General features: G+C 39.5%; 6 protein-coding genes across 15 annotated transcripts; 2 read left to right on the forward strand and 4 right to left on the reverse strand.

Moving 5' to 3' along the window:
* Nucleotides 1-42: 42 nt before the first annotated feature.
* On the reverse strand, nucleotides 43-3,940 carry LOC105277667 (abl interactor 2). 3 transcript variants are annotated; one of them, XM_011336203.3, is made up of 5 exons: nucleotides 3,839-3,940; nucleotides 2,657-3,322; nucleotides 1,811-2,137; nucleotides 1,411-1,668; nucleotides 43-1,333 (listed from the first exon to the last, which is right to left on the reverse strand). In XM_011336203.3, exons 2-5 carry the CDS (start codon nucleotides 3,303-3,305, stop codon nucleotides 1,170-1,172), a joined length of 1,398 nt encoding a protein of 465 aa, XP_011334505.1. In that variant the 5' UTR covers nucleotides 3,306-3,322; nucleotides 3,839-3,940; the 3' UTR covers nucleotides 43-1,169. The 3 variants fall into 3 exon arrangements, with proteins under 3 accessions (XP_011334505.1, XP_011334504.1, XP_011334506.1); XM_011336202.3 differs by having other exon boundaries at nucleotides 3,783-3,938; XM_011336204.3 differs by lacking the exon at nucleotides 3,839-3,940 and adding an exon at nucleotides 3,475-3,762.
* A 306-nt stretch (nucleotides 3,941-4,246) lies between these two features.
* On the forward strand, nucleotides 4,247-6,611 carry LOC105277665 (TELO2-interacting protein 2). 3 transcript variants are annotated; one of them, XM_011336199.3, is made up of 7 exons: nucleotides 4,247-4,379; nucleotides 4,576-4,631; nucleotides 4,946-5,503; nucleotides 5,585-5,713; nucleotides 5,800-5,961; nucleotides 6,042-6,248; nucleotides 6,339-6,611. In XM_011336199.3, the coding sequence occupies exons 3-7, from the start codon at nucleotides 4,970-4,972 to the stop codon at nucleotides 6,609-6,611; spliced, it is 1,305 nt and encodes a 434-aa protein (XP_011334501.2). In that variant the 5' UTR covers nucleotides 4,247-4,379; nucleotides 4,576-4,631; nucleotides 4,946-4,969. The 3 variants fall into 3 exon arrangements, with proteins under 3 accessions (XP_011334501.2, XP_011334499.2, XP_011334498.2); XM_011336197.3 differs by having other exon boundaries at nucleotides 4,248-4,379; nucleotides 4,788-5,503; XM_011336196.3 differs by lacking the exon at nucleotides 4,247-4,379 and having other exon boundaries at nucleotides 4,392-4,631; nucleotides 4,788-5,503.
* Nucleotides 6,612-7,906: 1,295 nt separating this feature from the next.
* LOC105277664 (signal peptidase complex catalytic subunit SEC11A) lies at nucleotides 7,907-10,372 on the reverse strand. Its single transcript, XM_011336195.3, has 4 exons — nucleotides 10,117-10,372; nucleotides 9,924-10,033; nucleotides 9,167-9,316; nucleotides 7,907-9,080 (listed from the first exon to the last, which is right to left on the reverse strand). Exons 1-4 carry the CDS (start codon nucleotides 10,162-10,164, stop codon nucleotides 8,846-8,848), a joined length of 543 nt encoding a protein of 180 aa, XP_011334497.1. The 5' UTR covers nucleotides 10,165-10,372; the 3' UTR covers nucleotides 7,907-8,845.
* Nucleotides 10,373-10,839: 467 nt separating this feature from the next.
* On the forward strand, nucleotides 10,840-13,467 carry LOC105277663 (3-hydroxyisobutyryl-CoA hydrolase, mitochondrial). Of its 2 annotated transcripts, XM_011336193.3 has the most exons (8): nucleotides 10,840-10,989; nucleotides 11,111-11,207; nucleotides 11,711-11,775; nucleotides 11,861-12,099; nucleotides 12,206-12,447; nucleotides 12,522-12,741; nucleotides 12,818-13,005; nucleotides 13,089-13,467. In XM_011336193.3, the coding sequence occupies exons 1-8, from the start codon at nucleotides 10,987-10,989 to the stop codon at nucleotides 13,235-13,237; spliced, it is 1,203 nt and encodes a 400-aa protein (XP_011334495.2). In that variant the 5' UTR covers nucleotides 10,840-10,986; the 3' UTR covers nucleotides 13,238-13,467. The 2 variants fall into 2 exon arrangements, with proteins under 2 accessions (XP_011334495.2, XP_011334496.2); XM_011336194.3 differs by lacking the exons at nucleotides 10,840-10,989; nucleotides 11,111-11,207 and adding an exon at nucleotides 11,257-11,442.
* Nucleotides 13,468-14,253: 786 nt separating this feature from the next.
* Nucleotides 14,254-16,872, reverse strand: LOC105277662 (GTP-binding protein SAR1b). Of its 2 annotated transcripts, none has more exons than XM_011336191.3 (6): nucleotides 16,736-16,872; nucleotides 16,021-16,133; nucleotides 15,578-15,697; nucleotides 15,332-15,397; nucleotides 15,011-15,246; nucleotides 14,254-14,851 (listed from the first exon to the last, which is right to left on the reverse strand). In XM_011336191.3, the coding sequence occupies exons 2-6, from the start codon at nucleotides 16,061-16,063 to the stop codon at nucleotides 14,735-14,737; spliced, it is 582 nt and encodes a 193-aa protein (XP_011334493.1). In that variant the 5' UTR covers nucleotides 16,064-16,133; nucleotides 16,736-16,872; the 3' UTR covers nucleotides 14,254-14,734. The 2 variants fall into 2 exon arrangements, with proteins under 2 accessions (XP_011334493.1, XP_011334494.1); XM_011336192.3 differs by lacking the exon at nucleotides 16,736-16,872 and adding an exon at nucleotides 16,565-16,586.
* Nucleotides 16,873-17,206: 334 nt separating this feature from the next.
* Nucleotides 17,207-23,519, reverse strand: LOC105277660 (protein kinase C-binding protein 1). Of its 4 annotated transcripts, XM_011336185.3 has the most exons (9): nucleotides 23,418-23,519; nucleotides 23,256-23,316; nucleotides 22,770-23,067; nucleotides 21,879-22,285; nucleotides 21,442-21,757; nucleotides 21,184-21,364; nucleotides 19,245-21,098; nucleotides 18,791-19,077; nucleotides 17,207-18,303 (listed from the first exon to the last, which is right to left on the reverse strand). In XM_011336185.3, exons 4-9 carry the CDS (start codon nucleotides 22,277-22,279, stop codon nucleotides 18,220-18,222), a joined length of 3,123 nt encoding a protein of 1,040 aa, XP_011334487.1. In that variant the 5' UTR covers nucleotides 22,280-22,285; nucleotides 22,770-23,067; nucleotides 23,256-23,316; nucleotides 23,418-23,519; the 3' UTR covers nucleotides 17,207-18,219. The 4 variants fall into 4 exon arrangements, with proteins under 4 accessions (XP_011334487.1, XP_011334486.1, XP_011334489.1 ...); XM_011336184.2 differs by lacking the exon at nucleotides 23,418-23,519 and having other exon boundaries at nucleotides 23,256-23,391; XM_011336187.2 differs by lacking the exon at nucleotides 23,418-23,519 and having other exon boundaries at nucleotides 18,729-19,077; nucleotides 23,256-23,391.
* Nucleotides 23,520-23,641: the final 122 nt, after the last annotated feature.

Genomic DNA, 23,641 nt, shown 5'->3' on the forward strand with positions numbered 1-23,641 from the left:
AGGTACGTTGACTTGTGGGTGAAATATGAAACATTTTTTTCTATCTTAATTTTATTTTGTGTTAATAAAATCTTATGGAGAAACTAATATACATATGTGACATATATATATATATTTATTTATTCGTCTTATTAAAATGAGCACGATTTCCCCATTTAAAAAATTATTTTTCTTTAGAATGTCGCACGGCTATAGATCAAACGCGCGAATCATCCTGCGAATAATGTAAACACGTAGTCGGAGGTTTCTAATGATGAAAAATCTATATTGCAACATACGATTTTTTAAATTTATACATGGATATATGTACATATACATAATAGAATATAATTCTGCTACTATAATTACTTACGTATACTTCGATATCTATTTGAAGAGATACTAAAAATGCAGAAAAATACACTTTCTTACTTCAATATAAAAATGTAATTCTTCAATCGTTTGATTCGTTAACTCGCTTAATGTCGAAATTACTTTACGGAATAATTAAATACGCAGTTTTGTCCCCACTTTTACGACGTGTTAACGTCACAACATTTAGTCATCCTTCAATATTTTTCGCACGACTATAGGCGCGGCAAGAATCGCTACGGTGAATAGGACAAATGATGGATAAAGATGTATGATCTACGGAGAAAATTGGTCATACCTCGTTTTGCACCGATTATTGCGATCATCGCGCAAATTATTATTGACTAAGATCAGTTCTAAAAGCGGTATCACTCACATTTTTATAGCACTGATACACTTTTGTAGTGCCCATTTCTAAAAGAAACGTTCTCAAGATCAACAATTGCGAAGAACTGTCACTAAAAAAATGCTACAGAGAATACCCTTATTTATATTCCTACCCTTTCGTCTTACATTTCTAACGATTACCTTTGTATGGACACTAAGCTTTAGAGAGAGCTTAATCATCTTTTCTACAATCTTAAAAATTCACAAAATAACATCTACGAAAGAAAAATCACGCCTTTTGAACAATCATCTCCGTATGCTGATGAGCACAAGTTACTCAAATGTTCGCGCAAACGAGGATTGTGATAGCTTTTGTTTATCGCGATATTAATGATTAATATGAGTGTGATGAATAGCGCACGTGCATGATAAATGCTTAAAAATTGCAGTCTTCCGGTCATTATTTTGATATAGCCGATTATCGCATGTAGTTATACGCATGGCTCGACGTAATTGCCCGGGAACAATCCGGTTATTCCGTCCATCACTCCCTCCCACCATCCGTCGTCGTTCTTCTTGAGCACGTAGATCACGGAACTCTCTTGGAAACTCAGCTCGTCTTCCTTGTCCGCGTAATAATCGTAGATGGCTACCACTGTAAACAATTTACGTCATGTAACAAAATATATCTTGCGGGACGCTCAACGACACGACAAAAAGCTGAAACTCTACCTTTCTCGATGTAATTTTTCGGCACCCACCCGGGCAAATCTTCCTCGTCCGGCACAATCGGCATGATAGCACCGGAGGACGGCGTTGGTCTGCCGAACTGCGGATGTTCCTCATGCTCTGGTGGCGGTGGCGGCGGCAACGGAGGACTATTCGCTCCACTGCCACGACTAACTTGATGCGATAATCTGTGCGGTAAGGTATGATGCCCGCTGTACTCCGCCATGTCGCCGCTTAGTCCGACCAAGGGTGAAGGTGGAGCTGGTGAAGAGAAACGTTCAGCAATGTAGTGTAAATCATCAAATCGGATTATACAACATTAAATCTGCGTAACATGATTTCTTCATTGAGATGATTACACGTAATAAATTATTTATTTATTTTTTCATCATTTCTTGCTTACGAGGCATACTGTTATGCTGCTCCTGCACGTAACCCGCGGTGACGCTGGGCGGTGCTGGTGGCGGTGTCTGCGGATGACTCTGCAGGGGATGCACCGTTCCCACTTGCGGCAGGCTACCATGATTGATGGTGTTGGTGTGCGCGTTGTGGTTGGCGTTATGACTTGCGTGGGACGAGTTATGAGCGTGCAACGGCAGCGTGCTGTATCCCGGGCCGCGGTCTCGCCTGGGATGACCGAGCGGATAGTTGGGCGCGTAATGACTAGGAACTTGTGGCGGGGCTACTGCCGGTGGTGTCCTATACTCGCGCGATCCTTTACTCAACGTTCCTATACACAGAGAATTCCACGGGTTATTTCTTGGTCACATTCTTAACCAGTCCGACATACGTACGTGTAACATCAAATGTAACAAGGAGAAGTGGTGTAACACTTAGAAGAGAACCGGAAGAAAGAAAGGACACACATGCAGCTAAGAAGCGGTAAATACCTTTGCGTTAGTGAAATGATTTTTAATTTTTTTTTATAACCGCAACTGAAAAAGTACACCTTTACAAGTTTGTGTAGTATTCGTACCATTCTTACTACTTACGCAGGGTGTCCCAGGATATCCTGGGGCACCCTGTACATACAGAATGTTTAGTAATTGATGGTATAATTGCTATAATTGTTAATTGTCCATTTATTTATTTAATAAGCTTGACAATGATAATTATACATGAATGAAATATCCATACAGAATAATATTTAAGTTTAAATTAAATTTAAATTTATATATTTACATTTGCAATGATTATCAAACATTCTATATGCTACAAGTATACATATGTGCGCACTTCTAACTCTTACCAGTTCTTACTGTCTGAGGTGGTGTAGGTGGTTTGGTAGTAGGAGCGGGTCCTACCATAGCAGCACCTAAGCCCGAACCTGTGGAAGCAGCACCTAAACTCTGAACACTGCCCTGACTACCTCCCCTCTGCTTGCTTCGTGGCGTACCACAGTTGCGTACACCATGCCCAATCTCATCCAGGATCGTGTAATCAATACTCTTTCTAACGTACTTAATTGGTTTTTCTGGATTCGCGGGAGCGATGATTTTATACTGGCGCGTCGTCATTTTGTTCGCTGTCAGAACGCCGATTTCCCTCCTTGCAACTTTCTCCTTGTGGATCATGACCGTCTGAGCGATGTGATTCATCTGACTCTCCATCTCGGCAAGTTGGGACGTCTGCAGGTCCAACAGTTGCAGAAAATTGTAAGCCAAGGTGTTTATTTGGTACGCGACACTGGCCAAAGACTGCGTGGTGTAATTCTTGGTTTCCTCCAGCGCGATTCTCTTGTTCTCCGCCTGGAAGTAGTTGGCCTCGCAATACTCGGCGACCCTCTCCAGATTTGTGTGGCTGTCGGCCAGATTATTCCGCCCCTCTGGAATCTCATGTCGAAGGAGCGCTGCCAGTTCTGCCATGACCTCGGAATCACTGCCAACTCCTGATGACATGCAATAGGAGCCTGATCCTTCTCGGAGACAAAAAAAGAAACGATATGTATTGTACGCATTTCGCATGCAAGCATTATACAAATGTACACAAGGATTACGATTATCATATTAGTTTTAATATAAAGCACACAATTGCAGAAATAAGATATAAATTAAGGATGACATTTACAATTGATAGCGGTTTTTAATAAATTACTCCATCCTTAGAAGATCAGGTTATTATGATTGTTCTCTCGTACAAATGAACGAAAGGCGTTAATTTCTAAAGATTATCATACTCGGCACTTTCTACTCGGAGAGAACAGTCGAAGCAAAAAATTAGATTATGACAGGGGCGGCGTCGAAAGAGATGCAGGAAGCAAGATGGATACTAGCTACAGGAACGGTATTCTGCTCGCGGTCGTGATCAAGGCGACCAGGAAACGCACAACGATCAAACAATATAGAGACAATGAAAAGAAAGGAAAATCAACTAACGGTACTCAGCCATATTGCAACTACCAGCTATTACAGCCTCATTAATTCATAATTACCGAAACTCCCGAAATATTATACAAAAAAGCACACGAAAACGTAAAATGGCTAACGCGGCACACGACGGCGCGATGCGCGCGGACTGAACGATAGAATCGCTGCGATACGCAACTGCGACGATGCTATCGATATATCAGGTCTGTTCTTTTTCGTTTGCAGCTTTCCTCGTACATTCAAATCTCGGAGATTAATTACGTATCATTCACCGGAATAAAAGTTATAAAAATAAACAATATAATGCTAAATGCTGACCAATAAGGACATCAGTTAATTTTTAATGAATTTATTTGCTATTGTAATTCTCATGTCCCTATGTCCCATAACACACAACTCCCTAGAAGATATTTGTATATTTTTCCCTGAAAAGGAGGACAAATACACCCTGTATCGATTAATTTAGAATTATATATCGCAATAAAAAGACATCCCCTAAGAAAAACCTGTTCGATTCCAGGCGAGGGCCTGAACGTTTACGTTACTTAATATATATATCGCAACGATATATCGATTGTAGTGAGATTCGGCGAGATATCGCGCAAAGTATGTACATACGTACAAACGAACACCAATTATATCGTAAATGCATCATGCTTTCGATTCGTTCGAGCACTACGCATCCTCGTGTATATAAGTGTTTTACGCGAGAGATATGGATTTTTAAGTCTCCATGATCGTTTAGTCGCATATCCAATTCCGCGTGGTATCGTTCGATCATTTATATCGCTGTTCGTTGCAGCCAGCTGCGTCCAGGTTCCATCCACCGTGAGTCGTCGACGATCGAAGCCGGCGCGGGTAAGTCCAGTTTTCCGAACTGCGTACGCGCGGAAAGTGCGTCTTGCGCTAAGATCGTCGCAATTCCGCTATTGATCAGCAGGCATCGCGTAGCTCCAAGCACTGAAGCTCGGTCGTACGCGGCGTTTTCATAAATCTGTTCGCGATTATACGCAGATCGACAATTCTGCCGACAAAACGGCAGCTTGAAGACTCGACCTTTACCGCTGCACAATGCTGTACGAAGGGCAATGCGAAGAATGACTTGCGATGCAACTGCTGCGTCAGATGCGTCTAGAGATTGACTCAACCGTAGAGATCGCGTGTATTTTCAGCCTCGATCATTGATACCAGCAAAAATGGACACTCTGATGAAGGAAATAGAAACGATGAAGCTTAACAGTAGTCATTTCGATGACATTCTATTGTCACCGTGCATGGAGTCGACGCAAAAGAGTTTCGCACCACAAAGAACGATTGGACTAGAACGTCAATGCGAGGAGGCGGATTTTAAGGAATTCAAACTCATCATGAACAGAAATCTGTCTAGAGTCCAGTCCATTCTGAACGCTACCGTGTGGAACTTCCCTCTGAAGCAGAATATGCGGCAGCGACCTACAGAAATGGCGAGGCTTGGTATCCATTTGTTGCTACTCTTTGGTGAACACAGCGAGGAGAATATTTGGAACACGGCCGAAAGCGTCTTTATTACCAAACAAATAATCAATCTTTTTTGTAAATTGTTTGAGTGTCAAAGCATCCCGCAGTTTCTATCGGGTCATGAAATTTTGAGTAATCTGCTGCTGACGCTTAGACCTAAGTTATTAAAGGATACATGGAAAACTTATCCATCAGCTGTGGCATCTTACAGGTGGATCTTGCAAGAAGCAGAGGTACTTATTTTTCTTAGAACCTTAACCTACGCATCGTGAGATTATTGATCGATATATAATTATTCCGTTTGCTTATTGCAGAAACCAATATTGTTTGATCACATTAAGGATGTCTTACCTACTGCATTACTCCTCCTTGACGATTATTATCCTGACAACGTAGTGATAGGCTTAGAATGTACATACCAGATTATACAGCACTCTCACATGGTAATTCCTAAATTGTTTCGAAGAAAATGTTTATATACTTTCAGCTTTTATATTATGTATTTACTTGACGCGAAATTGCCTTCCAGAAAAAGGGATTTATAGACTGCGGTTATGCCAAAGTGATCTATCATGCTCTGGAAATGTTGTCCCGCCAAAAAGAAGTACGGTACATTGTTCCTCTGTACACTTGCATGGCTAGTCTCTTAGCCACCATGGAACACTGGGACAATACTATAAATCTATTGGAGGTAAGTTTAATTACGGGCTTAAATTATGACTAGCTGCAGTTTAATCTCGGTTTAATCTGTTATTGCATTCCCCTTCACAGTGGACAACGCGCGACGACGTCCTTTCCATTTTGATAGATAACATAGAGTTCGAGCAGAATATCGAATTACGACACGCGTACATGTCAAGCCTGCCTCAACTCATTACAAATATAGGCTGTGCCAAATGGTGCGAAGCGCTCGTTCGCGTGCTTACGGAGTCCTGCGGACATCATACAGATTTGAGGACGTTGAAGGCAACGTTGGAGGTGAGGCACTTAAAACACAACATTTTATAACGCATAATATGAAATTTATAACGAGCTTGTCAATTTATATTTGTTTTATATTTTATTTAGGCCGCAAAGACGTTTCTTTTGATGTTTCACCTGCGAATGGCGACACACTGCGCACCGCTGTACACTGCATTTTTGAAGTTGCATTCCGACCTGACGGAGACGCCGGTGTTCGACCGAGCAATCATGCAAAATCTGGAGGATTGCATCTGCATGTTGTATCAGATATCGCCAGATGTGGGATGTATGGTAATGAATGATGATCGAATACGTTCGATATTTAACAGTAGTTTACCGGTCGTGGGCCAGGATGGTGATATCAAGTATTTCGAATAATTTACGCCGCGTGTCATTTCAGAGTCGTGTATATAATGTATATTCTATGTGTATAATGTGCAAGAATGCCGATAGAAAGCTATTATTCTCGTATAAACCTACGTATTACATAGAGACAAACGAAATGCAATATGTACTTAGATATTTTACTTGTAACGTAGGGATGTCGATGTGTGTGGTTTGTGTTGTAAAGTAGGTTGTCAACTTTTCGTTAGATCATATTTATTCCAATTGTTTATTCCTCGTAATGCACACGTAAACGTGAAGTCCGAAAAGTTGGCGTGTATATACTTTGCGTACTTTGCGTATATTTAAAATCTGTAATGTTACTTTTATGTATATATTACTCCTTCAGCAGAGTTGCGAATGGTGATCTTAATTTTTACGAATAACCAAAGTATCGTTTTGCAAAAACTAGATTTACATGACACATTAAAAGTGTATGTTTGTATATTTTGTTTGTGTATCTCCCATTTGGAGATTGTATACATCGTGCGGGCACACAAAATGCAGAGAATATCTATTTGAATTTCTTTTATACTGTAACATAAATGCATCAAGGAAGAATTCGTTGGAGTTTCATACAATGTTTCATGAGTTTACGAATGTTGTATTTACTTTATTTCTCGTGCAGACATATCATCGCTATTACTTATCGCATCGTGTTGTTACTTGTGCCCTCTATGGGATACAAATTCCATAAATTGTCTAATATGTATCCAGATAAGCTAATTAAATTCATTTAAACTTCTTAATCTCAATCTTTCTCTACTTTCAGTATAAAAAATTATACGTTAGTTTTACAAAGCTTTATTATTTGTACTTTCACTATAACTATTTATCATTATTATTATTACGTTTTAATATCGATCGATTAGTTTAAAACTGCATACATTCAACAGGCTAAAAATAATACATTTATGTTTTATATTTTGTTTTAGTCCGCCGTATGTGAAGGACATTGAAAAAGAAATGTAATTATCGGGTAGCGCGTGCGCGCACGCGTAAGAAATTTTCAGAGAACGGAATTTTTCAAGCCGATTTCTACTATAAAATATTAATTTCGTTATCAAACCAAAACCTCCAATTATCAAGCCTAAATTGGAAAGGAGAAATAAGAATAAATTGAATTGATGATTCATTTCTGATTCGGACAATTAATTTATTTTAAATATATTTTGAACTTATCGTTTGCTCTTACCTGCCGACACGAAATCTTGAATGCGCCATTTAAATCGTAATATCAAATTCATTAGAGAACAGAAGACGAAGGAACTTACTAATATCACTTTGAATTCAAGTATTACAAATTTATTTCATGAGATAAAAATAATTACAGTGTGTCTCGCTAAAATCGATCAATATATAAATTTTCGTTCTCGAGGACGTGCAGAAATGCGCAATTGGGGTATTTGTGTAAAAGACATTGCATCCTTGACTCACAATGCTTTTTTTTAATCCTTTTATAACAAAATTTATTTGTTTCGCATTAGAATTTTATACATAATACGGTATCGCTTACTTTAGATAAGAAGAGAAAGAAAATTAACAATAATGTATCGTACAAGTGCTACGCGCACTCGCGGATGAGCCTGTAGCAAAGAATCACCAAATCACGAGCGTACGTGATACAATGACCGTGCATCAGTATTATCGTGTGGCGATTTGAAGTGGCAGCGTCACTTTTATAAGTTACGACATATCTATCCAAGAACTAGAAAGAAAAAAATCTAAAAGACGTCTAAAGAACCTCCGCTTCCTAATGTTTTTACGACGTCTTTTAGGCACTTGCGACGTCTGCGGTTACAAACGACGCCGTTTGTAAATGCTGCTGTTACTAGACAAAATGTCAAATTCAAGTTTCGGTACGCGAAAACTACTAGCGCTAAGCCAATAATTTTTCGCGATACAAAATACTTCATATCTAACTTACCATCTTGATGTGACAGCCAAAGCAAAGTTTATTTAACTAATAAATCTAGTCGCGATAATTCGATTAAAATTTTTCACTCAACTTGAAACAACTGAATACCGAATACGTGATTATTTTATGTACAGAGAAATGCATCTTCTGAGTGTTTTCATGTTCCTGTTACATGTAAGTTTTAGTAATGCATGAATATTTCTATTTACGGATAGTTCTATTTGGATATCTAAATAGTTGATAAATCGCGCATTCCTCTAAATGGTCAGTGACGATTAACCGCAAGATGTCTCAACATATCGAGCCGACTTTATTCTCTATGCACCAAAACGTACAATCCCAGACAAGCTAATACTGCGTACTTGAACTTAGGATATTCATTCATGTATATGGTGACCATGCCGACATACGGTAGGAAGCCTCTCGCTCGTCCAACAACGTCTTTGTGCGTCAACCACAGCTGACCAGGCGCGTATAAGCCTCGGTCGTCTACAGAATTGTTGTCACCTTTCGTGAGGAACTTGACAGTGTTATTCTGGTCACCCCTAGAAATTTTACGTATCGTTTAAGTTACGCCCTGTCAAATTGTGTCTCGTGTTATCACAGATTATGGCGTTGCGAATATTTTTACTTTTCGTGGAGCTTAAGTACTCTGTGTACAATAGGAATGTCTCTGCCCTCGACTTTGAAGACCACAATCTCGCCCACTCTCACTGGTTCGTCTTGATAATTCGTGAGGAAGAGCAAGTCACCTCTGTGAAATGCAGGTTCCATGCTACCGCTGTAAGAAAATTCAACGTTTAAGTTAGGGCACGATTCCACCTCCTGAATATAGTTTTGCTTGAAACTTTTTTACGCCTTGCTATAGTTCTTGCCTCTACCGTAGAAGCACTCGATAAGAAACACTTTTTCTTCAAAACTTAGCGCGTTTGTCGTGACACTTGTAAACTGATTTATATAATCTCAAATGAAATTGACGAATCTCAGGTATCAAACTCTAGTGAGTAAAATGGTCGTCGAAATCAAGAAAGGATAATGTAACCGTTTATTTTCAACGTGATGGTCCCCTTGCATGAAATTCTAAGAGAAAAATTCTAATACGGGAATATCGAGGCTATTAAAAATGATTTTTAAATTGGGAGCAATTGGAGGACACTAAGAACCGCTGAAATTCCGCGCTCTCGGATTAAGATAATTAAGAATTCACACATAAAATATGCAAGCTTCAAGAAATCAATGATCGCTCCTATTCTTGGTCTAATCTGTTATATGATTGCACGTAAGAACAGACAGTATCGATTTTAAACCCGTAAAACTCTCGATACGGACGATTACACAGATCAAAGAAGGTATTTGAGTACAGAAGCTAGGTTAGGTCGCTGTCATACCTCAACACCACGACAATGGGACTCTCGCTGCCGGTGACGACCATCAAGCCCTTCCATATCATAAGCGCCGACGAGACTATCATGCCAAAGCTCAGTACTTGATACAAAAACTGAAAATTGAAGAATACATACGTAGTTACCATATGCGACCATCACTGAACGGAGACGAGGACAAGCGCGTGCGACAATTTACCTGGCGTTTATTCATACGCCGCACATCGTCGAATATCGACTGCAACATGGTGAAATTCTGATAAAGCTCGATGGTGACGGAAACTCCTTCTTACTTTCGTTTACTCGAATACAACCGGCTCTCGATAACGCCGATCGCCTCCACCGTGTGCGACCACCACGTCACGTAAACAGCGCGAACACGGAGCAACGAATCAATAGAGCCAGCGGACGGCCGCGGTGTCAAACTTCGATTACAAGCGTGGAAGCTCTCTCGGTCTGCGGCGTAGGATTATTATGTGGGATTCACATTGCTTCTGCCAGCCGATATCCAATAAGAGATTTTGTCTTCTGGAAAGTGACATCTTTACTCGCATAGAATTTCTAAATATGAAAACAGATACGAAAGAAAATTAATTTGTTTGTTTGCATTGCACAAAATCGGTATATGATCGGATTGTTCCAGCTTTGTGCGTTCCTGTATTGCACATGCATAGGACTGCATAACATAGCGTGTTGCACTTTTTTTTAATTCAATCCCTTATTTTTTGAAACACCATCGATGCAGTTCCTTATTTCCTATGAAAAAAAAATTAAAATATTGTAAAGAAAAATTGTAAGTTTAAAGAAATATTTTTAGAGCATTTGCAATAAAAATAAAGGACTTAAAAAAAGATTAAAAGGATTAAGTTTAATACACACGTGCAAAGGAAAAATACTTTTCACTACTTGACATGTTGTATGCGCGCGCAAAGACGCACACAAAGCCGACGTCAGCATGCATACGCTTAAATCGACAAATAAAAATCCGGCGATACTGGTTATAATCCAGAATTCGTAAAAAAAGAAGGAATCGACTCTGTTAACACTTGTTATCATTTATGCATAAAAAATGGTAAGTTTAATGTAAATATTAAATAAATATTAGCAATATGTGTACAACATTCTTAACTCGATAATTGAATTTGCATCACATTGAGTTTGATATAAATATTATTAATTATTTTCATGTTTAGATTGCGAGCATCACAGAAAAGTTACATTGTACAGGTGTCAGTGCACTAGTCACACGTACTACTTTCAGATGGTTGTCAACGTCAGCTTCTGTGAAAAGTAAGAACAGTCTTCCTGTCTATATAAAACTTGCAGCAATATTATTAACCTTTGAATTGCCTGAAAGTTAGACACTTGCTGTATGCAAGAGAGCTATAATCGTCATGGCGTACAGTTTTCACAAGTCATGGCTAAGGTCACTTATATGTTACATAAAACCAAATAAATAATTGATGACAACTGCCACAATTCAAAGTTTTGTTCCATGCTTATAAGCACCGATAACAGTTAAAAGGTTAAAATTACCTTCTTCCTTTTTGTGTAAAGAAAATCTAATAATTATATGATATAATTACAGTGTAATATGTAATGATAATATTACACATAAAGTAGACAAGTAACAAATATTATAATTAGAATATTATAATAATGTATAAATTTTTAACAAATCATGCTCTTGTATTAGAATAATAATATATTTTTATAGTATTCCTACATTATTCTTGAAAAAGAAGAGCCAAGTAGATTCTTAGTAGCTTAACTTTTTATGTGTATAATTTCAGCATCTCTTAAGGACACAAAAGAAACAGCACAAGCAGACATGGATGACGATATTCTTACAAAAGAGGTACGTTTGTGCATTATTATGTCTAAGAATATCTTAACTTATTAATTTATTATAAATCAATTACAAAAGCATCATGTACAATCAGATAGGAGACAGTGGGGTGATAATTTTAAATCGGCCCAAGACACTGAACGTCTTAAATATGCCTATGGTCCAAAAAATCTACACCGCTCTCAAAACCTGGGAATCTTCGAAGAAGCTGGTAATAATAGAGGGTACAGGTGAGAAAGCGTTCTGCGCGGGTGGCGATGTCAAGGCACTTGTCACAATAAGTGGGCCGAAATCAACGACTCTAGGGGAAGAATTTTTCAAGAGGGAATACACGTAAGTTGTAAAAATTAAAAATCCGGTTAAAAACAAATTGTGATGTATACAAATTTTCGTATATATATATATATCAATCGATAAATTATTTCCTGTTATTTTACAGTTTAAATCATTTAATTGGAACATATAAGAAGCCTTACATAGCTCTCATTAATGGAATAACGATGGGAGGTGGTGCTGGATTATCCGTACACGGTAAATACAGAATCGCCACGGAGAAAACGCTTTTCGCTATGCCAGAAACAGCGATAGGACTGTTTCCCGATGTTGGTGGGACTTATTTCTTGCCACGGCTAAAGGAGCATTTGGGAACTTACCTGGGACTGACGGGTTTCAGACTGAAAGGTATATCATAACTTCGATCAATGATTTCAATCATCATTTGCATACATTTTTATATAAATATATGTTCGATTAAGGTGTTGACGTGCTTCTTGCTGGGATTGCAACGCACTTTGTACCGTCGGAAAAGCTGACGGATTTGAAACGTGATTTGTTGATGTCGCAAGATGATCGAGACGTCGAGAAGATCTTGAATAAATATCAACCAAAATTAAATCATGAATTCGTCTTGGCGCCTCGCATATCGCAAATAGAACAATGTTTCTCTGCTCCATCCGTTGAAGAAATAATTGAGAGGTAAAATATAAACGCCCAAGTCAATTGAGTTAATATTTTCCTGCTTGTGATACAAACGTATATTTTTTTTCTAAAGATTGAGAAAAGACAATTCGGAATGGGCGCAGAAGAATGTAGAGGTGCTGCTAAAAATGTCCCCATCTTCTCTTAAAATCACCAAGAAAGCGATCGATGAGGGAAGTAAAAAATCTTTGGCAGAATGTTTAGAAATGGAATATAGATTAGCATACACCGCTTTGGGCGAGGAGAGTGATTTCCATGAAGGTAATCGAGAGAAGTCTAGTTTAATTAATCTTGCAATTTTTTTCTTCTTGAATCGACAGCTTGATGTTCCAATGTAATTTCAGGTGTCAGAGCTCTCCTGATCGACAAAGATCAGAAACCGGTATGGAAGCCGGCCACCTTGAAAGACGTCACGAATGAATACTTGAATAGACGATTCGCGATACTTCCTGCGGAGAAAGAATTAAAACTTGGCTGTAATAGCAAGCTGTAAGAATATTAAAAAACCGATATTAATTGAATAATGCTACAAAGCAAGTTCTTACAGATCCTATTTTTATATTGCAATTTTGAACAAGTTTATATTTATATTTGAAGTTCTAAACTTTGTTATTTTTTTATCTGTTGTGCTTCTATACATGTTGACTTTGCCACATCTTCTTGTAATAGATAATATATATATTTTGTAAGTTAATTATCAATAAAAAGCATTTTGTAAGCAAACAGTGGAACATACAACTATGTGTAAAATATAAAACAACGTATTTTATTCATGTAAAATAACGAGGAAAACATTATATAAGTACTTATAACTAAGTACTATCACAAAATGTATATTTTCGTATTTATAACTAATTTTTATTTTCAGAATTAAATTCAGATATGATCTAGCATTTGTTTAAAGTGCGCCGTACAAGTTAAATTCATTACCCAAATTATCTTCCCATAATTTCTCATTTCTGTTAGCTTCGACCTCTCACCAATAACTTAATTTACAAATAAGATTTGCACATAACTGAAAATCATATTTTGTGTAACATGACATTTTCTAACGACGTGTACTGATTTTGAATCAGTATCAACTGCGGAACTGAGACGCGAAACTTCACGATTTCCTACCTAAAAACGAAGATACACCAATTTCGATAAATTTTTCTAGCCATCGCCAAAAAGAACTTTGAAGATCTTTCGTAAATCTGCGTGCACTTTTTAAATAATGCATTTCAAAGCACTTATATGAAGCATTGGCACAGATATATGGAATTATATAAGTAAAAATCAAACGTGAAGCAGCAAGTGAACATGAGATAACATTTAGCAGCATTACTTGACTCTAGTAATTGTGTTACATTAATCGCGCGGCATAAGTATGCGTAAAGCACCGATCGATCTAATTTTCATAATTTACATACTTGTATGTTTTTAACTTTCCAGAAAAAAAGTCGTAAAACATACATGTTATCCACTGCTAAGTATAACGCATTGAACAAAAAATAAATCTACAAAACATTTGGAATTCTTAAATAGTTTATTAGTTTTATTTATCAAAAACGTTTTTATTTTTCATTCTTCAGCACGTGTGAACGATAATTCCCCTAGTGTGACTTGCAAAATGATAGGAAATGATTCCACAGAACCAGTACGGAGCTCCAAATATTCATAGAATGGGACTTTTTCCGGGATGGATGGGACTTCACGTGTTAACGAAAGAAATTAGCCCTATCATATATGCGTATATGGTGTTCTCAAGAACATTCTCCCGAGAATAATAAATCTTCTGTCTCTAACTGTAAAAATCGTCCCGCACCTCGATTACTGCTTAGTTGTTTTTTTTCTTTTTCTTTTTTTGCGACCAGTGAAACGATAATCCTCTCCTACTGCTGAATTCACGTGAAAGATATTACAATTCTGGCATCGACGCCGTTACCAGTGGAAAGGGAAATGTACGATGAAACTGTCGAAAAAAATCTGCCCGTTGGATTTAATATGTTCAATCGATATACTGTGCCAGCCAGCGGAAGCCTTCACCATACCCTTGTCGCTTTAAAACTGAGCACATAAACAGCTCCAGTGGACGGCCAGGTATTTCGCTGCGAGCAATTTTACCCTAAAAATTAAGTTAATTAATTAATTTAATTAAGTTAATTAAGTAAGTAATTAAATTGATTACATTTCTCCCTGTATAATACAGAGATTTTGGTAAAAGTTTCGAACTCTGCCGAGTTGTCTTATTAATGTAGCTTTAAGGAAGAATACATGACCATACCTTTCCTGTTGTTTGTCCGTACAGACTGAAGAAATTCCTGAGTTCATCCTCAGACACTGCAGATGGTTTGTCGATTTTATTACCTAGCACGAGTACCGGACACGCGCTGAGCTGCTCATCGGTTAACAACGCATCGAGCTCGGCTTTTGATTCTGGTAATCTTGTTCTGTCGCTTGCGTCAACAAGGAACACTATAGCATCGACAGCTGGGAAATAATCCTTCCATACTCGACGCGCTGAGTGTACAATTTTGTAGATATAAATAAGTACAATTTGTACGATTGTAATGTTTCATGTACATTATATAGTTGGCTTGCATACCTTGAGTATGACCTCCAAGATCAAAAGTCGTGAATCTCATATTTCCAATAGACAACTCTTCAGATGCTAGAACACGAGACAAATAATTGAAAATTGAGTCAACATAATTATTTCAATTGTGAAATTAGAATTAATTTTAATAAAAGACTAAAATCGTCTGTTGTACAATAACTGACGGAATAGTAAACAGTCGTTTATTAAAGTACACAAATTTGCAGGAATACCAAATAGAAGTAAATTAATTACTTGGATGCAACGTGGGCACGTGTTGAGCTAAACGGTCATCTTTGAGCATGTGAAGCAGCGTGGTTTTACCTGCGTTATCTAAACCCAAGAAAAGAAGCTTGCCACTCTTCTTCCATAATCCTGAAAACAAAGAGGACTATAAGCAAAAAGTACAAGTTTACTCAGAAATAATCATGAACAAGGTATAAACATTACATTAATACAATAGGAAATTTTCCATGACGAGTGACGCAAGAGCTGTAGCAGTTTGTCCATGTGATTGGATAACAAGCTGTGTCATTCTTTTAACAACGACCGAAACAAAGAACAATGGGAGAGAATGTTTTCTAAGGTCAAACTAATACTCCACATTAAGAATTTGAATTTTCTAATCAAGTTCTGATCCGTTAGATGCGACTCGCTGCTCCGTATCAATTGCAGGACTCGTTGACGATTCTACTTACCGAGATAATTAAGCACCCCGGCGAACCAGTCCCAAATAAACATATTTGCAGTGGCGAGGGTACTACGCGTTGTCTATCTTGCTGCGTGCGCGCGTGTTAACTAACGAATGACTCTGCAATAATGTAAAGACGAGTTAACGAGATCACCGTCTGCCAGCGTGATCGACCGACCGAGCGTACGCCGAGCGCGCGCGATATGGCCGATTCTTTTAAAAATCCATTCACGCGGCCTCAGCACACGCAGAGCGCCGGGAGTGCAGCGAATATCAGGAGCTGGTGCGTCGTCGTCGTCGGAACGATGCTCGTGCGCCCGCACTTTCTTTCCTCTTGCCTGCACTTTTTACATCACGCCATGCACCCAACTCAATTTTCTCCCCCTCTCGAGTCTTTCACGTCAGATTACGCGCTCGAGTAATTTTACACGCGAGAAGTGCAGAAAAGTGCAGTTCAAGAGAATTGGCAATACGCAGCGATCATCTGCGACTCCCCCCTATGCCATATGATTGATGAAATGATCCTGCAAATCGCACCGACGACGACTCACCAGGTCCCTCCCGTGCGCTGACACTTAAATAATTATTGCCTCTCGCGGTGTCTGCTCGGTGTCACCACTGAGACGCAATATTAACGGCCGCTCGGAAAATCGCGCGCGTCACGTGAAAAGGCGATAATTAAAGATCTCTCGCGTCAGCCCCAGCGAGCATCTTTGACGTACCCACTGTAAAAAAAGCGTACGAAGGCCGCGGGGACGGAGAAAAGTGCTTTTCCTCCCATAGAAAGAACAGCTCGACCTCAGAGCCCCGTTGGCTGGCAGTTGGCACTGGGTGACGTCTACTTCCGCTCGCCATGTTCTCCGAAATAATGCTGTCTCACAGGCGCGGAATTTTAAACATTTTTATGTCTTTATCTTGTGTTGCTCTATATATTTGCCTCTTTCCCTCTTTCTATATATTCTATATTATGTAATAAGATATTTTTTGATAAACTCGTCTTTAGAAAGAGCAAAATAGCTTTTAAAACATTGAGAAAAATTCATATTTGTGTACGGTAATGTGCACTGAAAATATTTCAAAATGAAAAAAATTAGAAGATAATAAATAGAATCATCTCAACGTAATATTTTATATATTATAATAGAATTATTATAATATTTACGGGAGAGGTGCATAAGGTATAAATTGCAGTATTTTTTATTTAATGATTTTATTAATAAATGCTTGAATGGTATTTTCATATAATTCTGACAAATTATCTATAATTTCATACGTGCCAAATGTTGTTATAAAACGAAAAACAACGTATTTAGTATTACCTTTTATATTTTAGAGAAGATTCATTCCCTCCCTATAAATGCTTTATGTCAGAAAATCTTTCATTGGAAAAATAAGTTTTATTTTATTATTGCGTTTTAAATGTATGTAGAAAACAACACGAAATCAATGTGCAACTATGTGAAACATCTTAACATTATCACTCTTCAAAACAAATTATTATAATGTTTGAATCGTTAAATATATGTATAATTATTTTGTATCGTAAGAGAATTATTCAGCTTATGTTCATAAATATACTCAACGTTTCCTTAATCATAGTTTGTCTTATAATCCTTGTAGTCTTTTCGATACATTTTCTATGTACTGGATTTATCAGAAAGTCCGTTTTGATTTTCTTTTTAGCAAAATTTTGTATTAATTCCCAATACTATGGTCAAATTTTGCTAAAAACAAATCGAGACGGTCTTTCCGGTCAACCTAATACTAATAACTAAATTATTAATTATTACTTAACATTTAGTAATTAAATTAAAGGAAAGAACACCGTACGTTTATTACAAAAAGTTAATAAAATGTATTCTATCCATTCAAGTCTTTTGTAACTTAGTTGCATCGAGAGCGTTTATGTTAAATAGTACAGACATCAATTATTACATTATTATTTACACTGCAAAACTGAATATGTCCATTTTAGAAAAGGAAATAAACTGTACATATGTTTGCATTATCAGGTTGTAAGAGATATAAGTATTTCATTGTAGTATATCAAAATTTGTTGTCATTCATACATGTATACGTACATACATGTTTACTTGAAGCCTTCTTTATTCTACGATATCGCGAGTCTCCTAAATAAATCGCGATCTATGAATCTAGAGTGAATCTAGAGTGAATCTTGATCTTTATTTTGAAAGAGCAAAATATACTATGATGGTGGAATCCCACTCAGCTTGCTGAGCGGTCGAGTGTGCACCTTGCCAGCAGAGTCGTGCGTCACGGCATTATTGCTCTGAAAAAAATGTGAAATTCTTTTAAGCTACAGTACAATGTCGAAAACGTGATTTAATCGCGTTGCAAAAATTAGATTTATGAGAACAGTTTTGTGAAGCGTCTAGAGTATCGATAGTGTAAGTCAAAGTGTGAACGACGACTCAAATGGGGATCAATAAAATGCCAATTATTAACAAGTATATTGGACCAAATAATATTGCCTTAATTAATTTTTATCGCATGTATATCATTGTTTTTTTGGTTTATGTGAAGAAACGCGTTTTCCAATCAGGAGTGGCGCTTAATAATTTACGAATACTACTCAGTCCAAGCTTAAACTATGAATAAACGGAGAAAGTTTAACGATAAATGAAAATAAAATATTATTGTGTTCTCTTACAACATTCTCGAGTTACTTCCTGTTTGAATCTCACCAGGACTTACACCAATCCACTCTAGGCCCTTCATAAGTCGGAGTTCGAATAGAACAGAAGTCTCGGCATCACCTCCTCTCGGTTTGAATTTCCACCTGAATTACTGACTCTGTACGCGGGCGGCTGGGAGCACGTCCTCATGTGCGTCGGCCAATGCGATTGCTGGCAGGGATAATCACAATAGGCCGTGTTCCAGCAGCAAAAAAACCTTGCTTCCTCCCCGCATCTGGCGCACCATTGCTTCCGCTTGGTCTCCGCGATACATCGGAGTTTCTCTTCCTCGGCTTCCCTGCGCGTCTCCTCGATCGAGCGCAATTTTTCCGCTTCGAGACTCGCTCGCATCTCACGCAAAGTACGATCTAAAATTTAAGGTGTATCGCATAAAGTATTACAAAGTGTTTTTTTTCCAAAGTTTATTACACATATTAATGATGAGAAAATTCTTTCTATAGTTTTTATGAATTGTCGGGATCTTTTAGACAACAATAATCCCCAGGCTATTTCCTACGAAAAAGAATTGACGTACCGCTGTTGTGCTTCAGCTCGGCCAGCTGTTGTTGATGCTGCCACTTCATATGCTCAATCTGCATGCGCAGGAAAAATATAGTCGCCTGGTGATTGTCGGCCGTGCCTTTCTCGCCGTTGACATTAGCCGCTTCCTTATATGCTTCCTCCATCAATTGAGCCATCTTTTTTGCCAGCTCGTTCGCATTGTGATGTAAACGCGCGCTGATCGGTCCTGCCTCCGGAGGTAACAGTTCATAGCTCAACGACGTGTTTTTCTTAGTCGGCGAGATCTCGGTAGATTCGCCGGAGTCCGATAATGGACACTGAACGATCTCAGGATTTGGTTTGTTGCGAAAGGTTTTTTTAGCCTTATTCTCTTTTCGCAGGAGCGAATTTTGATGCGATTCCTTCACGGGTAGCGCACTCTGGCTACCTTGATAATTAACCGGCGTGGATTGTTTTACGAGCTCGGTTTTCCCATTGTTCACCACGAGGAGAAATACAGATTTATCTGCCACAGCGGGTTGGACTTTTGCGCTCGATGTTGACGAGGGCGGCGACAGCGTTATGTCGATTTCCGGTATTGCTTTCTGAGCATTCGTCGATTCCCTGTTGCTATTCAATAATGATACCTTGTGAACTACCCCGCCCGAGTTCGACGGCAGCTGTTTCTCGTTCTCCTTGCTCGCAGAGATGGATTTCAACGCCTTCTCGGCGTTCATCTTATCAACCAACCTCGTTTTCGGTTTGTACACCTTATTATTGTTCTTCTGGTTCTTTACCGCTGTCTTCGACGCGTTCTCCAATTGAGAAAGCGCCAATTTCGGATTAATGATATTCTTTAGAAGAGTCTTTTTATGCGTTCGCGTTGACTGTTCACCGGCCGATGTCACAGGCGTAGAATTTTCCACGGGCGATTCCTCCTTTCTATCCTTCAAGGTATCCTTATTTACACCGCTATTAGGACCCGTTGTGCTACTGTTCCCAGTGACGTTACCCGTACTCGAAACGTTTGATCGAAGCGTTAGCTTTGTGTTCTTCGATTTATCACTCTTTACGGTTTTAGTTTGAGCAACTTTAGTTACATCCTCAACTTGGTTCTTACTTAATTTGCTATCGTTATCACCTAGCTTAGCCTGCGAATTTGAAATGTCCTTAACGTTACCTAGTTTTTGTACTTTTGACGCTGTGGCACCACTCTCCTTTTCGTTCTTGTCACTACTCGCGTCCACCACCTCGGCCTTATCAATCGACTCGTCGCTCTGCGATTTCGACCGAGCCGACTTCGACAGGGTCCGTTTTCTCGAGATCTTTTTTTTCGAAGCTGTGGAAAGCTCACCGGCGGGATAGTGCTTGTTGGGCTCGAGGGGATCGTAATTCGGTAGTAACAGCTTTATCTGCGTCGGATCGTTTGGATTGTATTGTACCTTGGGCGGAGCGAACTTGAACTGGCCGAACATGAGCGCCAGCTTTCTGCAGTGTCGAGTGATCTCGCGAACGCACTCGTCCATGTCCGATTTCCGTTTGCGGGGTGATGGTGCGGGCGGCTCCTCCGAGTACAAGTAGAGATCCTTCGGTGACACCCAAGCGCGATCGTGCTCGCCGAAGAAACGCACGTCCACGTATCCCTGGGAGTTGAGGCGAGGCATGGCTTTCGCCGGCCAGAACGGAAAACCCTTCAGCTTCGCCCACACCAGTGGATGTGGCCGACGACAGGGCTCGATGAACCAGGACGGCTGGGGCCTCGGCAAGTTACGACCGTGCGCATAGCAGTCGGGACACGCCTCGATCTCGGAAACTTCTTGACGCGCCATCTTGATGATCTGCTTCGCCGCGGTCGTCAGTTTCAACGTGTCAGTATAAACACCGCCGCCTGCAACGTTGCAATTATTATAAGTGCTTAGTGCTAACTCTAGTTTGCCCGGCAGGCAAGATTCAAAGCGCGAGCTTTCACGTACATGTATTAAACACGATGCAATTATGTTGGATCCACTTTGCGTCCGCCATAAATGCGTCGGTGCTACCGTACAACTTGGATCGCACGTTCGACTCCAAGAGACTCAGGTCCATCGGCTTGATAACGTAATCCAAATAAGTTGACACTTCCACGAGATCCACTGGCTTGCAGAATGGCTCGGACTGTATCGAGTTTCATTTACAATCAGAAACACGTATCGATAAATATTTTATGCAAAAGAAAGAGAAATTGCAAATACCCCAGGATAATCGCGCAGTATCTCGACCACGTGCTTGAGCAGCATGCACAACTGGTCGACGGATAATTGGGCCATAGCCGTGGAACGTGTCTCGGCATTTTCGGCCTTCAGGATGGTCACGCATTCCCCGCATATCCACTTCTCCAAGGACGGTGGCATACCGCCTATGCATTTACGATGCCACGAGCGAGGACAGGCAGTGCAGTGAGCGTTGACGCCTTGCTTGTGACACCTCCAACAGAATCGATCGCTCGCGTTTTTCGATTTTTTTCTCTTGCTCCTGGTGCCTGTGTCTTCTAAAGATTCCGTTGAAGCACTAGAAACATTAGAAACCTTTTTGTGTCTAAGATGCATAATATTTATAATATATTAATTTGCATGGATTATTTCATAGGAATTTATGTGAATTTTCAGTGGAAACGTGTTGTTGTTCTAACCTTAAGGATTTCTGCTTCCGTTTCAAAATAGATTCCGCCTTTGTTGAAGAGTCTTTACTCTGTTCATTTTTCACATTCTCCTCACTCGAGTTTTCAGTGTGTAATGATGAGGCATCATCCTGTGCCTCCTTTTTAACACCCTTATCAATTTTCTGTGATTTCAAATCGGATTTATTTTCACTTTGTACATCATTAGCATCATCTCTTTGTACACTTGTATTCTCATCAGTTAAATTTATCGGCTCCTCTTTGATAGCATTATTCAGTTTATTGTTCTCGTCAATTAGTGAAACCACTGCTGACTTCTCTTCTGTTTTCGACTGTGCAATTGTATCTATTTTGTCTGCGGTAGAAGACTTCACGGAATCTTTGTTGTCTTCATGGGACGCCATTTTGGTCATTAGCACCTTCAGAAAATATTCACAGAAAATATTCGTGAATGAAATAATTGAAATAAAATCATAACAAATACTGGAAAAGAATGTACATTGACCCAGATACACGATTCACACAGATCCATACATACTATCTTTTTTTTAATAATTACAGCCACATTATCAATACCATGCATCTAATCGCAGCTAAAACAGCAAATTAATGAAATAACTCTCGCACGGGCAAGATAGATATATCTCGACAACGTTATGCACGGACCCCAAGAGTGCAACTCGCAAAGTTTTTGTTCATAAAACTTATAGTAACAATCATGACGTGGTGGCAGTAACGCAGGATTACATTCGACGCATCTAGATATCTGGATGCCTAACGAATTGCTATATTTCGTAGCGCTTGCTAGAGCTCACGGTGTTGAGCTCTAGAGCTCCACGGCTACTGCTGCTTGTAGCAACACACATATGCACACGAGCTGTTGAGTGTACATCAGAACTTTACCTGAGGGGAATTTCACGCGCGCGATGCGCTATCGATTGCGGCTGGCCGCGTCAACGCATTCTCGATCCCGCGCCGCAGACCGAGCCGCCGATGTAATAGACCGTTTACGTTGGTAAGTATCAAGCCACCCCGATAATCAAGGCATCGGTATCACTCACTCCACACCGGAAAGTTTTCCTCCGTACAATGCCAGCCTTGCCCGCCGCCGGTGGCGCCATCTCCCGATGATATCCTTCACGATCACTGATCACGTGACGCTCTGTCTTGCCGCTACTCTTCCATTTATTGTTTGCGGTCTCTGTTGACAGAAAAAGAACGTGTAACAACTATATATATTTTTTTAAATTTCGTAATAAATTCTAATCGATTCCTTTCAATGGCAGCTTTAGCACTGCTTTCTGCTCTTTTTCTCTCGATTATTCACGGAGTATTAATTGCAGAACGTCCAACACCGCGGAAGGACCGGAAAATAAAAGTATCACCTACCGTTTCTGGTAACGATGTTACTGCAAACGCTTCGTGCCTTCTACGGTCGCTGCAACGATTCCTGGGACGAAACGTCACATCGTCGATAGTGGCGGAAAACGAGGTTACAGGTTGTTGCATGGTCGCGTCTACAGGGAACGCTCGATTAATTGCAATACGTACTGTTTCGCTCCTTCCTCCAGGAGGCAGTTCGGTGGACGTAAAGTCCGTTGTCCTGGCGGACATCACGTAACCTTCACGGGAAATTTCATCCTGATTCTGCCGTTTCTGATTTTGCCACGTTATTCGATCAAGAGCGTTTCCGTGCGTGAACGTGCAAAATGAATCACCGTATTAACACCGTGACATAAAATTTCCTCGATATCGGTAACAAGTCGATTCTCTTC

This window comes from Ooceraea biroi, chromosome 7 (genome assembly GCF_003672135.1).
Source record: "Ooceraea biroi isolate clonal line C1 chromosome 7, Obir_v5.4, whole genome shotgun sequence".
In the NCBI taxonomy this organism is placed as follows: domain Eukaryota; kingdom Metazoa; phylum Arthropoda; class Insecta; order Hymenoptera; family Formicidae; genus Ooceraea; species Ooceraea biroi.